At 44.9% G+C, this 22,241-nt stretch overlaps 1 protein-coding gene across 2 annotated transcripts in view; it reads left to right on the top strand.

Annotated features, from left to right (window-relative positions):
* ITGB2 (integrin subunit beta 2) overlaps positions 1-22,241 on the top strand; it is an 89,469-nt gene that overhangs the window by 48,735 nt on the left and 18,493 nt on the right. For both annotated transcript variants that reach the window (XM_063429915.1, XM_063429913.1), the window contains exons 10-12: positions 460-597; positions 2,851-3,035; positions 21,363-21,610. In XM_063429915.1, the coding sequence (XP_063285985.1) occupies positions 460-597; positions 2,851-3,035; positions 21,363-21,610 (571 nt within the window). The remainder of the gene's footprint in view (positions 1-459; positions 598-2,850; positions 3,036-21,362; positions 21,611-22,241) is intronic.

The raw sequence follows: 22,241 nt of genomic DNA, 5'->3' as shown, positions 1-22,241 counted from the left end.
TCCCCAATATTTCTAATAGGTGGATTCAAGCACTTGATTCAGATTGTTAGCTTGTCAAACTTTGCACACTAACTCTATTTTGTTTTCTGTATAATTATTTTGATCATTGTCTCGGTTGCTACTCATTTAAACAAAACATGTTTGTTCAGGCTTATTCTTTGAAATTATCAGGTAGCTCCTAATTAAGTCTGTCTACCTTCTAAACACGCAAACACAACATTTGTTAGATTCCAATCTACATATCACGTTTACCTGTGGATTGTTATTTTCTCATGTAGGGTAATATTATATTATATTGGGTGGTTTTCAAATGCTACAAAATGGAAATACTTGGGTAAGGTAAGGAGTAATTTTACTACTTACTATAGGATATTATTCTATTCATATTATTGACTTGAAATCGTTCCCAGTAAATGTATTTACAACTCATCTATGCTATTACGCCTTGTTCAATTACAGAACCTGAGTTCAGAGGTCATTCTGAATCATGGATCTACACCAGAATTTCTAGAAATTCTATATGATTCCTTTTGTGCTGATGGAAAAACAGTTGATCAGCCTGAAGGGAGGTGTAACAATGTGAAAATCAAAGAAGAGGTAAGTGATTAGAACAAAGATAAAGCAGGTATTGTTAAGAGAAAAACTGTTTTTTGTTGGATTGAAGCAAAGTGTCATTCCCTCAAACAGAACAAGATAAAAAACAGAGTGGTAAACAGAGGTTATTCTAGATCCACAAACCATGGATTTAAAAAAAAACACTAAAAGCAGTGCATATATGTATAATTCTGTGCATTAAAACATTTAAAAAATAGTGAGGGGATACAGGTGTAAATTACAATCTATCGGTTGATCATTAATACATTAATGGGTGCTGATGAGTAGTTAATAATGTCAATGTGACATTAAATTCAACACCAAAAGGACATGATAAATTACAGTAAACACTATACCTCATTGCGAGTGGTTGGAACTGCTTCTCCTGAGCTGATGACTAGTGGACGCAACATCACTAATTGCATACTAATTCCTTGTCAAAAGAACACTCCAGGGGGGCGTGACTAACCGCTAACAGGACTAACAGGACTAACAGGATGGCCGCATAAAAATCTGCTCTGGCGCCTGGGCACACAATCTGCAATAATCAAAGCCTGCAAAACCCCATCTAGACCCAGAAATAGATAATGTCCCAACACAAAACCAAAAGGAGCACTGCTAAGGCAGAAAAGCTGATTTTTTTTGGCCAGAAACATACCCCTGCGACCCTGGTTGTGCAGGCATCGATCAAAGATGGCGGAGAGGAATCGGAGGACAGCAATCATATGCCTGATCTGGAAATGCAAGACTTCACAGATCAAATCACTAAAAAAGATCTGACAGAAGCATCTTATATGCTATAAGAATGGGCGACATCATACCTACACTAATACATGAAGATCAAGTGTGGTTTGTTAAGGGTAGGCAAGGCGCTGACGGCACAAGGAAATTGCTAAACCTCATGCAGGTGTTGAAGAAAACAGGGGGACCCAGCGTACTCCTCTCGCTAGATGCTGAGAAAGCCTTTGATAGGCTGCACTGGGGCTTCGTCGCATCAGTTCGATGCAAATTAGAATTCCCGGAGAAATGTTTGTCCTTAATCTCAGTGTTATACTAAGAACCGACAGCACGGGTGGTGAATGGTGGATTTACACCTCACACACTAGCACCAGGCAGGACTGCCTTCTGTCACCACTGCTGTATATATTGGCATTGCAACCTCTCATGCAACTCAACAAATACCATACACGGGGTGAGAGTAGGGGAGAGGGAGTACAAGGTTACAGTGTTTGCGGACGATGTGATGGTAATGATGACAGAACCCAAAATCTCCATACCCACAGATCTGACAGCTGTGTCTATACCAGGGAACAGGTGATAATGCACTGCAGAACAAACGATCCTGTAAAATGAGGGCTATATATCAGATAGAAGTGTATGAACAGATCTGAGTGAAAGAGTCCACTAAAGAGACATTAATACTCAAAAACAATTGTACAAAGCTGGACAAGCAGGGAGAACCGGGTGGACAAAGCTAAAAGAGATAGGATAAAGTCCCCATATGCCAATTGTTCCCCTTTAGCTCGTAACTATCTGGTATGTCGAAAGACACAGTACAGAAAAGAAAGTCATGACACAAAATGATTAACAAAATCTCGAATAAAATATGCCCACTGGATAGTCTGGATTAGCAGTTAGCTATCATGCCATCACTGCTTGTTACATATTGTGTACCTATGAACCTTCCCCTATCCCCTTCCCCCCTACCTAAGTTTTATGTCACCATGTTATACAGTTAAAGTTACTTAACTCATCCCTCTTATAATAGTACACTGGGTAAAGATGCAGAGACACATAGTAGACACGAACTGTTATAAACATTGATTGTTTGTTCAAAGATTCTTGTTTCAAAATATTCTACTAAACAATATCTGTGAAGATTATATTGTATGCAAAAATGTACAGTGTACTTTGAAAATGCAAATAAAAATAATGGAAAAAAAGGAAAACTCTAAACACCATAACCACTACAGCTTGCTCCTCAAAAACGTAAAGAATAAATCTCGAGATCAATGTATTAACCATGACAACTGAAGTTAATTCCAGGTTTTAATTTAGAATGATATCTACTATTGGCAACATTACCGACAGAACAAAGTCATAACATTTTTGAATTGTGATTTCATTAAAACCACTCAAATTAAAAGTCATAATTTAAGCTCTTGCAAATTATTCAGATTGCATACAGTGCTCTGGCAAAGTTTGTAACAAAACACAATTGAGAAAATAAATATATTTGACTCATTTGCCTTTCAGATAAGCTTTAATGTGAAGGTCAAAGCCATGAAGTGCCAACCAGGTCAGAGCTTTGTCATTCGTCCCCTGGGGTTCACTGACACACTTACTGTAAGCGTCTCAACCATATGTGATTGTCAATGTAATGACTCCAGTCAACCTGGGGAGTGCAGCTCAAATGGGAAAGCTGTGTGCGGAATCTGCAGGTAAAGTGTTTTATGTTTCTGTCCAATAGGGATTTGTCCACTGGCAAATGCATACAAATACTCAAGGTGTCGAAACAGAGTGAGAAATATCAGGAACTCAGAGTGAATTCAAAGTAGATTTCAAATTTTATCTAAAAAAAAGCAAAAATTAAAATAGAATTGACCTAACTTTGGAAATTCACTGTTTATTTATTACTGGTATATACTTAGAGCGCCAACATATTCCGCAGCGCTGAAAATAGAATTGACCTAACTTTGGAAATTCACTATTTATTTATTACTGGTACTTTTAAAGCACCAACATATTGCGTCCTATGAATTTACTTTGAATTCCCACTAGTTTTCACTTTAGTGAATAATCCTGAGAGTTCAGACTAACTTGTATGTTAGAAATAAATGAATTCAGGGAATTTGTCCTATTGTTTTTCGTGTGTAGCTTCTAACTTTAATATTTTAGGCAAGGCTTTTAAGCAGCTGCTGCTATTTTAATTCTGCTCTCTCCCAATAATGATATGGCATGGAAGGGGCTGAGAAGACAGGCACAGTGTGATTCTGCTTCCCCAGCTCCTCTGCCAGCATATCATTATTGGTAGAGGGCTATATTAAAATAGCAGCAGCTGCAGCAACCTAAGAAAAAGAAAAATCGTGTAAGATAAGATACATAATGGTGATGTGAGCATTAAAGGAAAATACTGCCATCTTGTGGTTTACTATGATATCTCCAGAACCTTTTAATTGAATGGTTAAAGCCATTATTTCACCAGAATAAATGTTTCACTGTTTTGAATAAATCTCAGCATTTACGCATACATACTATGTACAAAGACATGCTTACATTTAAACACAGAGATCAATGACGGACAAATGGCAGATCGCCAGCTGGCAAAGCATTGTGAGATTTGTACAACACTCATATATCTATATCTATGTCTATATATATATATATTACCCTTAGCAATTGAATACTGTTTTAACCCCTTAAGGACCAAACTTCTTGAATAAAAGGGAATCATGACATGTCACACACGTCATGTGTCCTTAAGGGGTTAAACATAGCTTTTTTTTAATCAAAACATGGTCCAAAATGATTAATAATTAATCTGGAGCTTCCTAAAACCCAAAGTAATTAATGTTTTTTTCCTGCATTATGAACTTCTGCATTTGACTCTGTATAAATGTAAAGAATGAGCTGCATTTGTTCACAAGACAAAATAAACTGACAAACTAAAAATTTCAAATAATTGTTTACATTAATAATGAAAAAATATTTTATTGGGTTTAAAATTTAGTTTTAAATTTAATCGTTAGAGATATATCGATCTAGAGGCGGACTTGCTATATGCAGGAGATTCACAACATAAATTGTTCTATCTCCATGAAACTGTGTTAAGTTTCATCACCATTTATTTGGTACTTAGCTGTACACTCACAGAGAGACTTAAATCTCCAGACCATTACTGGCACCTATGGGCGCCTGCAGGCATTTTTCAGGGGGGGAGGGGTAAGCATAATTGTAATGACATCCCTGCTTGGCCAATTTTGGCAGGGCTGGACTGGGGATACAACGCAGCCCTGGGCAAAAATGTATGCCAGCCCCATAAGTCATTATGCCATGTAGTGTGTATGAGTATATATATTATTGGCATGTTTCTTTTTCTAATTTTTCTAATTCAAAATTATGGTTCTGTTAGTGTAAAAAAAATCAATTATATAATAACCTCCTCATATACAGACACAGACAATTTCATGGACACAAGTATACAAGCTCATTAATACATTGATACAGATAAGCTGATTGCCATAAAACACACTCTCACTGATACACACAAATAAGCTCACTGACAGACAATCTAACTGACACACACACACCAAGCTTACTGGTACACACACACAAACTCAGTACAAACTCTGACACTCACACAAGCTTACTACAGACAACTCATTGGTATACAAACACAAACTTACTACAGACAAGCTTACTGACACACACATACACACTCACTCACTCACTCAGTACAGACAAGCTCACTGACACACACATGCTCACTACAGACAGGTTTACTGACACACATATGCTCCCTACAGATAAGCTCATTGACCCACACATACACACACAAGCTCAATGATACACACATGCTCACTTTAGAAAAGCTCACTGGCACACATATGCTCATTACAGACAAGCTCACTGGCACACATACACATGCTCACTACAGACAAACTCACTGACACACATAAATGCTCACTTACAGACACAAGCATACAAAACAGTAGTAGAAAAATGGTATACATAGTGATAGGCCACTCTCATACCAAGTCCCAGTATAATAATCAGCACCTCCCATCATACTTCCTCTTTCTTTGGAGATGCGACCACAATAAACAAACATCAAACAGGAACCGATTAATCAGTCCAACCACAGAATAACCACTGTCAGAGTCCAACCAGGTAACAATGCAATGAACTGGGACAAATCCATCACAAATAACTAGAAATTGCCAACAAAGAGGATTCCGTTATACAATGATCAGTCAGAATTCTTCACACGAGTCCGAATTAGGCTGTGAAAACATAAATAAACAGGAGCCACACGGTTATTTCGGTCCTTGCAACTTATTGCAAATATAAGGTAGAGACATACCCTTCTTATCAGACAATCATGAAACCCAAGAACAGTCCTATATTCAAAATATATTGACCAACAAGCCTAGTGTTATACTAACCCTACTTACCGTAATACCAACCTTACCCAATTATAAACCTACCAGGGAGGGAAGATGTAAACCAATTCACGGGTGTATCACGGGTGGGACAATAATCGCCTCTGTGTCTTTAATAAAATCATGACTTTTCGTCATGTAATAGCAAAATCATGTAATTTTATTACAAGACACAGAGGCTCATATTGCAAAAACATGATTAACTGGTTGGAAATAAAATTCACGGAAAGTAGACTCCAGAGACCTGTCCGATGTCCTCATCAGGTCCTCCAACTGTGCCGCCGAGGTAATCATCGACGAGGCCGGACAAAGTGGGCTCCAAACACCGAAGTGTCCACTCCCGCCTGCTCCAATACCCATTTTGACCAATGAGCCACGGTAGTACTCATTCTCATGTAAACAAGCCACCGGGCACAACACCGGATCCTACTCCTAATCCTAACCCTACCAATAATCCTACCCCTATCCCTAACCCTAGCCCTACCTCTAACCCCAACCCTACCCCTAACCCTGCCACTACCCTAACCCTACCCTTAACCCTACCTCTACCCGTAACCCTACCCCTTCTGTTGACCTTAACCCTACCTCTAACCCTACCCTAACCCTACAAGGGTTAGGGGTAGAGGTAGGGTTAGAGTTGGGGTTAGGGTTGGGGTTAGATTCCTGTCATCATTCCATTAATTTTTCCTCCCTCTCCTGTTTTGCCACTTTTCAGAAATCCGAAGCACTTTGGCATTTCCAAAATTCGTCACTTTGGCAATTTGGTTCAGTTCGGCATTTCCAAAATTCAGCACTTTGGTTCGGTTCGGCACTTCTGAAATTCGGCACTTCAGCAATTCGGCACTTCGGACATTTGGAAGCATCCGAATGTCGGAGTTTCCGAAATTCATCCGAATTTAAATTTGGACCGAAATGAATTGCACATGTCTACAAATGGCCCTTTGGATCCAACCGCGGAGTTCCTCCGGGTCGACCTGCCTGTTATCGGCCCTGGCGTCCTCTGCCAGATCAAAAAGCTTGGCCAGGGGCCCAAAGATATCGAGGTGCTTGTCCTGGCATGATCTGAGTGCCGAGTGCAGACCCTTTTGTGGGTACCAACCCAACTTAGATTTTAATTGTGACATTTTGGGGTCAACTTCAGGGGTGTCACACACCTTGTTAGGTACCACCAGTCTAGGAAACTTAGCTCGAAGCTTATTATATGCCACCTTGCTAAGGGGTCGCCGCACCCAGGTCTCCAGTTAGCGGGCCACATGGCCTGCAGGAAGCCAGTCGGCCAACTGCGGATGATGAAGGTCATCTGGGTTGAACAAGGGTTCGCCCAGTGGGACCATGAGGGCAGTCCCTGTGGGTGCGGGAGGATCAGCCCCAGGGTTGCCTACCGTCATCCCCGCAGCGGTGGAGGTAAAGAGATCACGACCCAAGTCCCCATTATCATTCTCCAAGTCACTATAAGACTCTAACCCAGCCTCATTGCTAGACCAGATTGAGTCGGAGTCGCTCTCATTCTGTGCTCTCGCACATTTCCATCACCGTGCCCGTTCTGCCTGGCATGGAAAGGCTCTTTTGCATGAATTGGACATGCATTGAACAATCGCATTGTTTCTGGAGGCAGATGGGGAGACATGCCTGGATTTATGGCTAGCCTTTTAAGGTGGGACCCCAAGGAAATCCAACTCAGGATGCGGAGCATGCGTTGAGGGATCCGTGGGCCCTGTGCCTGAAAGGCGTGCCAGTAATGCCTGCAAAATAGTTTGGGACAAAGCCGAGGACATATGGCCCATAGCGGCCATAATGGCGTCAGTCACAGACCTCCGGAGCACCAAGGACAGCGGGGATCAGGGTCCTCTGCCATGGAGGGGAGCCAGCTGTAGATGGGGCATCACCCAACAGTAGTGGGGTATCCAATTGCCCTGAGGTAGGGGGGTAAACAAGCACCTTAGGCATGTTAGATGACCCACAAATTATCGGTACTGCAATATAGGGTAATAGGAATGCTTTAAGGAATCAATAAGTAAACAGTGAGGGTTAGTCACCCAGACTAGTACTCTAGAAGGGACAAGGGGGAGCTCACCAGGTCCCAGACCCACAGCTAGAGACACAAGGCAGAAAGAGGCAGGCACAGGCAGAAAAACAGAAGGAATCGCTGGGTAAATTGCGAGATTGTGGTGAAAAAGCCGCAAATTTGCAAGGAAAAATTCCAGAATGGGTGAATTTGTCTCGTGACCAAGGTGTATTCATGTGCTGAAAGCGTCTATTGAGACAAAGCATGAAAATGGCCGCTAAAACCACCAAACGGTCGGGCACGAAAAACCGAATACAATGGGAGATATACAAATGCGAATACCCGGCCCTAAAACCACACGAAAAAAAAACGGAGGTGTGAAACGTTGCAAAAAGGGTGCCAAAACAGAACCGAGACAGCAGGCAGAGATAAGCAGAAAACGGGGGAATAAAGTACCCCCAGAGGGATAAACAAACCGAGCGAAAGAACAAAGAGAAAAAAGGGGGAGAAAAAGAAGACACACCACCCCAAGTGAAGACAGGGAAGAGAACCCCCCCAGCTGGTTTGGGACCCTGGGCACAGAACCAAAAACACAAAAAAACCCAGCTATAATAAACAATGCTATAAGGTAAACCCAAAGCTTAATTTAAACTAAACTCCGCAAACATACAATTAGAAATCACCAAAAAAAATAAATACAACCAAATCTCAAGAGACAAATAAATGTTACTTAATTTACTGTGAAGCAGCAAAGAAAGAAGAAGTATGATGGGAGGTGCTGACTATTATACTGGGACTTGGCATGTGAGTGTGGCCTATAACTATGTATCCATTTTTTTCTTGTTTTGTATTCTGTGCTGCTATTGATGGACAGTAAAGAAAGGGATATGCAATATGAGCCTCCGTGTCTTGTAATAAAATTGTAATTTTATCACATGACAGGAGGCTTCGTATTTTGCATAATCTTTCTTTACTATCTCCATAGCAGCAAAGAAAAGAGTGACAAAACTTTGAACCAATCACAATGTAGTATAGGGTATAAGAGGTGTGACATATGACATAATTTCCTCTTTCTTTGCTGCTCCATCACAAGCTAAGTACAAATTTTGAGTTCTCAATATTCAGTATATATTTATTCTCTATCCTACATTTAGTTCTATCACTGTGTCTTTATATACTTACCCTAGTATTTTTCTCACCTTATCTGTATACCCTGGGACCTTGCCTCTGGCTGCCCAGGTGTCTCTCACGGCTTCACCGCCGTCTGTACTTTCTCCGTACCCTTGTCTTCTGTCAACGTTTTTTTCTGTGTGCTCGTGCACAACCGTTTTCATTTTTTTTCTACCGGACGCTTTCGTTCGGTAGTTTTGCGCGATCGCCATTTTGACGCGAATGCCCGCGGTCGTTTTCTGTGCGACCGCACATTGACTATTCGTTTTTTCTACCGAACGCTTCTCGTTCGGCAGTTTGACGCAATCGCCTTTTAGGCGTTCGCGACCATTTTACTATACGCGCGTTCGGCAGTTTAATTACATGAACGGCAAGCATCTAGTTTTGCCGCCCAAACTGGGGAAGGTACTATCCTCCCCATACTAACGGCTGTCAGTCCGGCGGCCATCTTAAAGAGATAGACACTGCCTGTTTTTCTGCTCCATCTAATCCTCTGCAAGCAACTGGAAATCCTCTTGTATCCTGCCTTTTTCACTCAGTGGGACCAAGTCAGGTTAGTGCCTAGCACTTGGGGTTGGTTTTAGCCAGTTGGTCTGTACCTTATTCTGGCCGGGGTGAGCCCCCATTCTGTGCTGCTAAACGGACCTGTTCATGCAGGGAAAGCCCCTGCTAAGCGCAGAAGAGCCATGGTTCGTGCTACCCACGACCTCACACAACTTTCCTCAGGTGAGGAAGACGTAGAACCCACTCATGCACTAGCTGTGCTGGATGAATGGCAGGCGGTAGTCTCCGACCAGGAGGACTCCGACAGGGCTTCCGCGGCCAACTCTGACCCTTACTTCATAAGGGAACAGTGTCTGGGTGAGCCCCAAGAATCCTGGGCGACATCCATGGATAACCCACAGGAGATTTTCCTTGACAATTCGAGCCTCCAAATGTTTGACCCACGAAACATCCGGCATCCCCATTCGGAAGAATGGTCACCATCCGAGCATTTGGCAAGGTTTATGCACTTCTGGCTCAGGAAATCTCTGGACAAAGAAGTGAGGAAACGGATGAGATCCGAATGCCCTCGGCCTAGCCTACCAGATAAAGTGACGCACACCCCGAGTTTTACCCGCTCATGACTACATTCATGTCCCGAGGGGGTCGGGACCCGTGCAAGGGCATAGAGCGCAGTTTTAAAGGAGCGCAGGACAAACTGCTAGACGCCATTGGGCCACTAGCTAGAATCATGGATATGGCGGATGACGCCTATGAAAGGGCTGACACTTTTACCCCAGATACGGTGCGTGAATGGGCACGAGATACCCGGGAATGGGCACAGAGGTGTTTCTGTTTCCTAGGGAACACCTATGTAGCCCTCTCTTCGAGAGGCGCCGAGCAGCACTTTACCGTATCGACGAAAAACTGGTCGAACTGGGGGATAAAGAATTAGGACCCTTGGCACAGGGTAAATTGTTTGGAGAGGCCTTAAATTAAATAAAATAGAATTAAATAAAAGGGTCAATATATTCACGTCCCTTAAAAAGGCACAAACTTCAATGCGGAAAGTCTTCCGCGGTTCTCACACCCGTGGTGTTTTTGGAAAGGCTGGACGGCAGAGGGGCCGTGCCGCCAGCCGTTTTTGTCCATCCGGCCCCCGTACAGCAAGGACTCAACCGTTCTACCCAGACTCATCTACCCGACATAGATTCCACCAATTCAGGGGATCTGATCGTGGCCGAGGCAGCCGAGGACGCTCACGGGCAAGATTCTCCAACGGTAAGTCGAAGTCATACTCTGCCTCTAACCTCCTGTCATATCACAGGTCATGTTTCTCTGTTTTTCCAGAACAGGGCAGAACTATCTTCAGACGCGTGGATACTCTGAACGGTGCAGGGCTATCGAATAGAGTTCTACTCGACCCCGCTCCAGCTGGCCCCTCCACGTCCGATCCAGACTACACGGGCAGACGCCCGCCTTATAGACGTGGAGCTACGAGAACTTCGCTCCAAGGGTGCCATCCAACCAGCTCCGGATTCCACCGGTTTCTACAGCAATATCTTCCTGGTCAGGAAGAAAACCGGCGAATTTCGCCCCGTTATCAATCTCATGCAGCTCAATTCTCACGTTGTATACCGACATTTCAAAATGGAAGGTATCCATCTTCTCCGGGACTTACTTCGACGCAACGACTGGTTCACTCGTCTGGACCTCAAAGACGCGTACCTTACCATTCCGGTACACAGAAGCAGCCATCCCTACCTCCGTTTCTTCTGGCACGGGACCCCCTGGCAGTTCACCTGCCTCCCGTTTGGCCTCAGTTCAGCCCCTTGGTGCTTCACCAAGATTATGAAGCCGGTAGTGGCGAAGCTCAGAGCCCAAGGCATAAGATGCATCATCTACCTCGATGACATCCTGATCTTCGACGAGGATGCAGAGACTCTGCGGAGACTCACAAATCACACAGTACACCTTTTGGAGTCTCTAGGTTTCGTCGTCAATCGCCCCAAGTCCGCAATGACCCCGGCTCAATCAGTTCAATTCCTCGGATTCGTAATAGACTCCACATCATGCACTCTCCACCTTCCGGCTACCAAAATTACGGCCATCCGCAGGGAGATCCGGAAAGTCCTTCGTCGGACAACCATACCCCTACGATTACTGGCACGGATCGTAGGCCTTCTCTCCGCATCCATCCAGGCCATTTTCCCCGGACCCCTGCACTACAGGGCCATGCAACGCCTCAAGGCAAGATTCCTTCGCAGACAACCGACGTACGACCAACCGGTTCCAATGTCGGCCGAAGTTCGGGAGGAGCTACACTGGTGGCTGAACTGCATGCAGGCTTGGAATGGCAGGGCCATATTCGGGAACCAGCCAGACTTCGTGCTGGAATCGGATGCCAGTCGTTCAGGCTGGGGAGCAACAGACAGAACCACGTCCACAGGAGGAGTCTGGACTTCCGAAGAGCTCTCGATGCACATCAATTGCCTGGAACTCTTGGCCGGTTCATTCGCCATTCGCAGCCTGGCAAAGGACCAATCCAACTACTGCATCCTACTCCGCATGGACAACGTCTCAGCGGTAAGATACATCAACCGCCTTGGAGGCACTCGTTCTCAAGCACTAGTGGATCTCACGAAAGAGATCTTCGATTACTGCCTACCACGCAACATCACCTTGCTGGCAGAGCACTTACCAGGAGACTCCAACACGACGGCGGATTGGTATTCACGCCACTGGCGGGACGCCAGCGATTGGCAACTAGACATTCATATTTTCGCACTACTGGATGTACAGAGGGGACCTCTCTCCATAGACCTATTCGCGTCCCGCAACAATCGACAGACAGATGCTTACTTCAGCTGGCTCCCAGACCCGGAGAGCCTCGCAACGGACGCTTTCCTCAAACAATGGCCACGGGACGGTGCTCACGCATTCCCACCTTTCACAATGATAACAAGGGTCCTTCACCGGATCCGTCTACAGGGAGTGAGAATAATTCTCATCACGCAGCTCTGGCAGAGCCAGCCATGGTACCCGGACCTTCTGGAACTTTCAATCAAGGATCCCCTCCTCCTACCAGATGCCCCAACCATCCTCAGGAACCCATTGGGCCTACCTCACCCGCTAGTCCTGCAGGAACGCTTGCCCTTTGTTGCCTGGACTCTTTCCGGGGCTCCTGGCGAACCGAGGAATTATCGCAGGAAACTAAGGACCTTCTATGGGATTCATGGGCACCAGGAACAAGGAGGTGCTACTTATCAGCATGGCACTCCTGGACAAGTTGGTGTGTGGGACGGGACCTCAATCCCTTTACTGCACCTACCCACTCCAGCATGAATTTCCTGACCTCACTTTTCACTGCCGTAAAATCATACCAGTCCATCAATGTGGTACTGTCAGCCATCTCAGCGGCCCATACTCAGGGGACACCTGTTGGTAAGGACCCGCTCATCTGCAGACTTCTCCGCGGCATGCGCATGCGGCGCCCCCCGGAACCCAAATACTCTAGACTTTGGGACGTTGCCATGGTCCTACAATTCTTAAGAAATTGGCCTCCCAACGAGGAACTGTCACCCCACCAGCTTAGCGCAAAATTCACCTTCCTGCTCTGTCTGGATTCTTTTCGACGGGTATCGGACGTACGCGCCTTTGACGCCGACGCGTTTACCTTCTGTCCGGCGGGTGTAAGTCCAACTCTCACTCGGTCTTCTACCCTTTCTTCCCTTCTGACCCTCAACTCTGCGTGGTCTCAACTCTCCGTCAATACGTGGAAGCCACCGCGAGGTTGCGGCAGTCTTCCACTCATCAACTTCTCATCTCTTACGTCCGCCCTTACGGTCCGGTTTCAGTTACTACACTGGCCAGATGGGTTAGATAGCTACTATCCCTTGCCGGTATTGACCAAACTTTTGGAGCACACTCCGTACGTGGGGCAGCGGCCTCTTCCGCTTATGCGGCAGGCGCGTCCCTTTCGGACATTTTACGAGCAGCGGACTGGACCAGAGAATCTACCTTTAGGACATTCTACTTTCGTCCTCTTGATAATCCAGCGTTTTCTCTTCTTTCACAGCATTGAAATTGCAAAATACGAAGCCTCCTGTCATGTGATAAAATTGAAGATTATGCTAGCTTTAGTGTACAGATAATCTTAATTTTAATAATGACAGGAGGCGAGTATTTTCCCTGCCTGCTCTATTTCGCTCTTCCCTCCCTATTAATTTCATATCTACCCATAGCACTTTGCTATCTCATATTGTTGTATAAATACCTAACTTGGTAGCACTTGTTTGAATGCCTTATTTACATTCATTTGAAGATTTATATATATATACGCCTTATGGGTGGGATATTTATTTAACACCATTAGTCGGGAGGACGTTTAGTTATTATTATCATTATACTAGACGATATTAAGTTAAATTAAGGGACAGACACTCATTGGTTTTAAACAATCATTTCTGTACTCTAACACACTTTATACTCTCGTTTCAGCTTAATCAGAAGCCACACGGAATCATTAAGGTCTCCATACAAGATGTCGTCATCATCGCGGTAACAGAACCTTACAGTTCGCTGATGCATGTGGAATAATCAGGGGAATTGTACTTTATACCATCTGTTCGGTAGTAATCCAACCTATAAATAAATGAATCAGACTACCGAACACCAGACCACCCTGCTGGTAATTAAGGGACATTTTACCTCCCAGTTCTATTTCAGCCGTTCGTATGGGTCAGCACGAATCCTTTGTGTTAAGTATAGGTGGCCGCCATTTCGGGACTTTGCATGTGTTCGCGGCCATCTTACGCACGAACAGCGGTGTTTTCCAGCAATTGTCTGGAACTAAAAACGGCTACGCAAACAGGCGAACACCGCTGAGACCTCCATAGCACCGGGGATTCGTGCCAAAGCTACCGAAGCTACCGAACACCCTGCTATTCGGTAGAAAGACTTAACAGACTATGGGGATTCTAGCAACCACCCAGATTCGAATGGATGGCAAGATTTTTGTGCCTTTTTACCGTACGAACGAGGACCGACCGCAAGGCCAAAACTTATGGAACTATTTTCAGCTAGTTTGTCTGTGTGGTCGGTCAATACTTTGGAACTCCATAACTCCCGAACTGTTCATCCGAATGGGCTGATATTTGGATATGTTGTTCCCCTGAATGAGAGCTATCCGCGGTACTTTAAAGGTGAACCCCCTGTTTTTGGGGTACATCCAGAACTTGAGTAAAATTGTGTAGGTTTTCATTGTGTTACATGTTATCTGAGGGGAGGAGACGTGGGGGTTGAACCATGTATGTGATTGGCTATTTTATACCTCCCTCTGGGTGTGTTCTGTTTGTACTTTACTGTAATAAAAACCAGGCTGGGTGTTCCAGCACTCAGTTCTTCTTGACCCTTCAAAACGTAGCCTCGTCTCCTTCTTGAAAGGGAATTATATTGGATTATTACTCTTTTTACAGCTGAACCTGACTCTCCCTCTGGATCTCGCGGATGGGATTATACCAGCTTTACTTTGATACAGCAGCTTGCCAGGGAAAAGGACATATCCAACGGATGATACCCTCTCACTATCTGGGTAGCCGTTACATTGGTTGGCAGCGGTGGGATGGTCCTTTTATCCAAAGAGCAAGTGCTGAATGGAGTCTCAGTACACCAAGCTGAAAAGACCCACACTAAAAGATTTATTGGAGAGTCATGGTAGAAGTGCCAGTAAGTCAGTAACAGACCACGGAGGGAGCTGATAGCTGATCTGCTGGAGCTGGACGAAATGGATAGATCCATGGAAGTAACCGAGTCCCTTGCACCTGTCAGCGAGGAAGATGTAATTACCGATATTGTACAGCGGAAATTATCTATGTATCCAACAATGTCCATGGAACTAATAAACCAGCTGTTCCGGGAAGCAAGGGAGGAGATACAAACTAAGAGGGGACAAGAACTGGAACTGGTAAGAGCTAGACAGCCCATTACACATGCAGTTCCTACCCCTCCACCCGCTGCTACAGGGAAGAAAATACCGTTCACTGTATTTAAAGCTTTTGTAGAAAGTGAGGAAGAAATAGATGGATATTTGGCTGATTTTGAGAGGCAGTGCTCACTACACCAGGTACCACCAGACCAATGGGTCACTATTTTGTCTGGAAAATTGTCGGGCAAAGCCAATGAAGCCTTTCGGGCTCTTGCTCCAGGGGATATTTTACAGTACCAGCAAGTTAAAGAGGCGCTGCTAACCCGATATGCCGCAACCCTAGAAACCTACCGCCGTCACTTCCGGGAGTCCAAGAAAAAGGTTGTGGACTCCCACATGGAATGGGCTAATAAGTTACAGCGGGTGGCCTCACACTGGGTACGAGGGTGCAACGCCAACACCGGGGAAGAAGTACTGCAGCTATTCTTATTAGAACACTTTTTCCAAGGTTTATCTGCTGACTTACAGGATTGGATAAGGGACCGGCGACCCAACAACCTAAGTGAGGCAGCTCGGCTGGCGGACGAGTACGCCGAAACCAGGAGAGTGAGCCAAAGTACCCCCAGGCCATCTAGCAAAGTGGAACCGCGTACCTCAGCTGCCACCCCTCGCCCGGAGTTCTGTGCTCCCATACCCCCAGGGCCAGCTCGTCCTCAAGGGTCCAACAACTACCCCGGGACTCACTTAGAATAACTTGTCACCGGTGCAACAACCCTGGACATATTGCACGTTACTGCCCTTTGGGGTCGGCCGCTAATAACTGGAGGCGCACCCCACCCACTGCAGAGAACAACACCCCACGTACCTCTGCTGCACACTGTCTAGAGACCGAGATGGGCCCAGAGGAATGCTTGGGCATCTTATATGAGGCAGATCCGATACAAGCCGCATCCCCAGATAATCGTCAGCATCATCGTCAGGAAGTACGAGTAAATGGACAAGTAGCTCAAGGCTTGAGAGATACCGGAGCTACCATTACCTTGATGCAACGACATTTGGCAAAACTGGAGCATCTGTCCAAACACACAGTTGCTGTCCGTGTCGCAGGGGGAGCTGTATTCCGTTTACCCACAGCCCGGGTGCACTTGGACTGAGGGGTCGGGTCGGGAAAGACCACTGTGGGCATCATGGACAACCTGCCCGCTGAAGTCTTTTGGGCAACGATATTGCCCCCCTGACTTCGGCCTACTTACCCACCACAGATGCAGCTTGCCCTGTGACCACCCGAGCCCAGAGCCGTCTTGCAGATGACCCCACAACAGGACGGGAGACCCAGGAAAGCCAAACACAGACACTTAGAGCACCTATGATGGAAAAACCTTTAGCTTGGGACACCCCAGAAGAGTTTGGGAGGGAAACCAGAGAGGACCCAACCCTCCAGAAATACCGTGAGATAGCTGACAGTGGGGGAGATGAGCAGGAACGTTTTGTATGGGAGAATGACAGGTTATACCGACTGACTGTAGGTAGGAAACAAGGCTGTGCCCCTTCACAGAAGCGCCAACTAGTGGTACCCAGAAAGTACAGGTTGGACCTTCTTCGAATTGGCCATGATATCCCTCTGGCGGGACATTTGGGGGGTAACCGCACCGCCTACTGGATCACCCAGACCTTCTTTTGGGCGGGGTTCTCAAAGGATGTGCGGCGCTACTGCAGTACATGCGACATATGCCAACGAGTAGGGAAAAGAGGGGATCACCCTAAAACTCGACTGTCACCTATGCCCGTGATCGAGGAACTGTTTAGCAGGGTGGCAGTTGACCTGGTAGGACCCCTACCTAACCCCAGTCCATCCGGTAAGAAATATATCCTTACTGTGGTGGACTACGCTACCCGCTACCCGGAAGCCGTCGCTCTGACGAATATCCAGGCTGACACTGTCGCCGGTGCCCTAGTGGGGATATTCACCAGAGTGGGATTTCCACAAGAAATATTGTCTGACAGAGGGACTCAATTTACCGCAGATCTAACCCAACAGTTATGGAAGGTCTGCGGTATTCAAAACCTCCTCAGCTCGCCATACCACCCCCAGACTAACTGTCTCTGTGAACGTTTTAATGGTACCCTGAAGCAGTTACTAAGGACCTCTTGGCAGGGCCCTTACAAAGTAGTAGCGCAGGTCTGCGACACTACTTATGTGATTGCCAGCAACAAGGATGAGAGGATTCAGAAAACCTTCCATATTAACCTACTTAAAGAGTACCAAGAGAGGTCAGAGGATATTGCCGCTATATGCATTCCTGCTACAGAGGACCCCGATAACGTACCCATCCCAGACCTTTTAGCACCCAGAGAACCCCATAGCTTGCTTGACACAGTACAACTAGGGGAGCGACGAACCGCAGCAGAAAAGGGTCAGCTTAGGCAGTTAATAACAGAAAAGATGAAAACAAAAGGGTAAGGTCCAAAAGAATGGACATAGGGTAAAAAGAATAAAACACTCTAAAAGGTTAACCCCTCAACTGAAAAAAAAAAGGACTCCACTAAAAAATCCTTATAGGTGCAATAGAAAACTGTATTAGATGGATAATCTAATGTGGTTTCAGGAGTGGTATATACCTTTAAATGTTAAAATAACATGCAGCAATGCTATAATGACATAAACTGTCTTGAATTATCAAAATAAATGCAATATAAGTGTGCTTAATAACAATGAGTCCAGTAGTATGAAAAATGTCTCTACATGGATACAATTGTATCACTTAAAATAGAAGTTTTACACAGTCCGTGAATATTGTAAGCGATAGCCGCCTATACCAGCTATAGATAAAACTGGTTAATATAAAGCTGATTTAGCTAAAATAGTATGGTACAATACTATATAAATCTGCATTAATAACAGTGATGATTTATATGTGACTTTGTACTTTGAAGAAATAAATAAAGAATGACTAACAGGTCATAAGTAATGACCTGCAGTTTAATGGGAAAAAAACCCTCCGTTCTTGCCAAAGCTGTAGTGAAGAATTCAATAGTGCTTACTTATTAAAATTGAATTTATTATCCACATAAAAAACGGAAAAAGCACTTACATATTGTAAAGTTCTGATAGTGCTGTACTGGAATCAGAAAAGTCCGGTGTTAGCAGCTGTTAGGAACTTGTCCTGTCGGCAGATCCTCCGCTCACTTCATCCTCTGCTTTATATTAACCAGTTTTATCTATAGCTGGTATAGGCTGCTATAGCTTACAATATTCACGGACTGTGTAAAACTTCTATTTTAAGTGATACAATTGTATCCATGTAGAGACATTTTTCATACTACTGGACTCATTGTTATTAAGCACACTTATATTGCATTTATTTTGATAATTCAAGACAGTTTATGTCATTATAGCATTGCTGCATGTTATTTTAACATTTAAAGGTATATACCACTCCTGAAACCACATTAGATTATCCATCTAATACAGTTTTCTAATAACAGAAAAGAGACTAACGTTCTCCCAGGAAAAAGGATACACCATGCTAGCGACCCACTACGTAGCAACCCCAGGGCAAACCCCTCTTAGACAGACCCCCTACAGAATCCCTGAGGCAGTCAAGGAGGAAATGAAAAAGGAAGTACAGGAGATGTTGAGACTAGGAGTCATAAAGCCATCTGACAGCCCCTGGGCTTCACCAGTAGTCCTAGTGCCCAAAAAGGACGGAGCTACCAGATTTTGTGTGGACTATAGGCGACTCAATGACCGTACAGTGACAGATGCGTACCCCATGCCCAGAGTGGATGAACTATTAGACCGCATTGCCAGGGGGCGATATCTGACCACCATTGATCTATGCAAGGGATACTGGCAGATTCCCCTGGCCAAGGAGGCTATCCCCAAGTCGGCGTTCGTCACCCCGTTTGGCTTGTACCAATTTAGGGTCATGCCATTTGGGATGAAGAACGCCCCAGCTACCTTTCAGCGCTTGGTAGATAGACTCCTTGATGGCTTCCAGGACTTCGCTTGCGCGTACCTGGACGACATTGCGATCTATAGCGAAACGTGGGGGGAACACTTGAGACATGTAGAGGCTGTACTGGATCAGATTCGGGCAGCGGGCCTGACTCTGAAGCCAGAAAAGTGTAACTTCGGCATGGCCGAAGTCCAGTACTTGGGACACAGGGTAGCGTGTGGGAAACAGCGCCCAGAACCAGCTGGCCCACACCCCACACCAAGACTCAGGTACTGGCATTCTTAGGGACGGCAGGATACTACAGGAAGTTTGTACCTGACTATAGCGCCATCGCCAAACCCCTGACAGACCTAACTAAAAAGAACTTGCCTAGGATAGTCCTGTGGGCTCCCGCCTGTGAAACCGCCTTCCAAGCCTTGAAAAATGCTCTGATTCACGCACCTGTTCTATCTGCCCCCATCCCTAACAAAAGATTTGTCGTCCATACAGATGCCTCCATGTATGGACTGGGGGCAGTTTTGAGCCAGATCGGAGAAGATGGGGAAGAACACCCTGTCGCGTATCTCCGCAGAAAACTGTTGCCTAGAGAAGTGAGTTACGCGGCAGTGGAAAAAGGGTGTTTAGCCCTGGTCTGGGCCCTAAAGCAACTTACACCATATTTGTATGGGCAGGAATTTACCCTGATTACAGACCATAATCCCCTGGTATGGTTGAACAGAGTAGCTGGAGACAATGGACGCTTGCTGAGATGGAGCCTAGCACTACAACCATATAATTTCTCCATCCAATACCGCCCTGGCAAGTTTAATGGAAATGCCGATGGACTGTCCAGACAAACGGAACTTTTGCCCTAGCAGTTGGTCGGACAGCCCCAAGTTGACCCAAAAAGGATCAATCCGGGTCTGCCGGAGTGTTCCACAAAAGGGGAGCAGTGTAACAGAACCTTACAGTTCCCTGATGCATGTGGAATAATCAGGGGAATTGTACTTTATACCATCTGTTCGGTAGTAATCCAACCTATAAATAAATGAATCAGACTACCGAACACCGGACCACCCTGCTGGTAATTAAGGGACATTTTACCTCCCAGTTCTATTTCAGCCGTTCGTATGGGTCAGCACGAATCCTTTGTGTTAAGTATAGGTGTCCACCATTTCGGAATTTGCACGTGTTCGTGGCCATCTTGCACGTGTTCGCAGCAATCGTCTGGAACTAAAAACGGCTACGCAAACAGGCGAACACCGCTGAGACCTCCATAGCACCGGGGATTTGTGCCAAAGCTACCGAACACCCTGCTGTTCGGTAGAAAGACTTAACAGACTATGGGGATTCTAGCGACCACCCAGATTCGAATGGATACTGTAATAAAAACCAGGCTGGGTGTTCCAGCACTCAGTTCTTCTTGACCCTTCAAAACATAGCCTTGTCTCGTTCTTGAAAGGGAATTATATTGGATTATTACTCTGCTCTTTTTACAGCTGAACCTGACTCTCCCTCTGGATCTCGTGGATGGGATTATACCAGCTTTACTTTAATACAGCAGCTTGCCAGGGAAAAGGACGTCTCCAACGGCTGATACCCTCTCACTACCTGGGTAGCCGTTACAGTTGCATCATGGACCTTATCATCAGGTCTTGGGAGATCATCGTTTGAAAACAGGATGCCTTCGTCTGCATTCTACCTGTCCCTGTTCAATTTATTCTGATTAGTTTCCATTCTCTTGTTCTATGGACTTTTTTCAGTTGTTCTGTTATTTTTCTGCATTTATGACCTTGTGATGTCACAATTTTAAAGAGGAAGTGATGTCATATGTCACACCTCTTATACCCTATACTACATTGTGATTGTTTCAAAGTTTTGTCACTCTTTTCTTTGCTGCTATGGAGATAGTAAAGTAAAGATTATGCAAAATACTCGCCTCCTGTCATTATTAAAATTAAGATTATCTGTACACTAAAGCTAGCATAATCTTCAATTGTAATGTAAAATATAAACAGACCAGTACATAACAGTGAGCTGAGTTCCAGCCACTTACATAACAAACACCATGCTTTGAATTCTAGCTGCAATGAAGGTCACGTGGGCAAGAACTGTGAGTGTCGTACCGGAGGAAAGACAAGCCAGGAGCTGGAACAGAGCTGCCGAAAGGATAATAACTCAGACGTATGCACCGGATTGGGGGACTGCATATGTGGACAATGTTACTGCCATCAATATTTGGAAGATCCCACTAAAGTGGACAGTGGCCAGTACTGTGAATGTGGCAACTACGGATGTGAACTTTCTGGTGGGAAAATATGTGGAGGAGAAGGTGGGTTTATGTCAAACATACATTATTCAAATATTCTCATCAGATCACTGCTGTAGCGATCCAACTAGAATAGTAGATGACCATATAATGTATTTTGCTGCCACCTAATGGTAAAAAAAAAAAAAGCAAGACAGTCTTTCATGATGTATAGGTTTTTCAGTGTAGTTTAAATAACAAAAGTGTAGACAGATTAACACAATGAGAATAGTCAGGAATTTTAAAGTAAATTTTAAATGTAAGTTGTCTTGAAGAATCTTTCCAGTTCGGCTGAAAACCACACAGTTCTCACATTAGTAAATAGTCCTGTTAGAGTTTTTATGAGCTGGATAATTGTAGGTCTGTAGGTGTAAGGGACTGGGCAATCTGCAAATAAAAAAGGGTGCACCCACTCAGAAAGAAGAATCGTGGCCCTTGTAAGGAGCACTTTTTCAGCGCTCGTTGAAGAAATCTAGTGCCCCGAACATACAGCAAACTCCTCTAATGATGTGCTTGTACAAACTTTTTTGGGGGACAGTTGCCTGGACATCAGAGAACAAAGTTGGGGTGGTAGAGCAGGACTATGAAATCAGGAATATTGTTGTGGTCGTGACTTAAATATGAATATTAATCTCTTAATACATAATAATTAAGC

Source organism: Pelobates fuscus, chromosome 8 (genome assembly GCF_036172605.1).
Source record: "Pelobates fuscus isolate aPelFus1 chromosome 8, aPelFus1.pri, whole genome shotgun sequence".
Classification (NCBI taxonomy): Eukaryota; Metazoa; Chordata; class Amphibia; order Anura; family Pelobatidae; genus Pelobates; species Pelobates fuscus.
The sequence above is the reverse complement of the archived record's forward strand: the minus strand, read 5'-3'. Positions and strand labels throughout refer to the sequence as shown.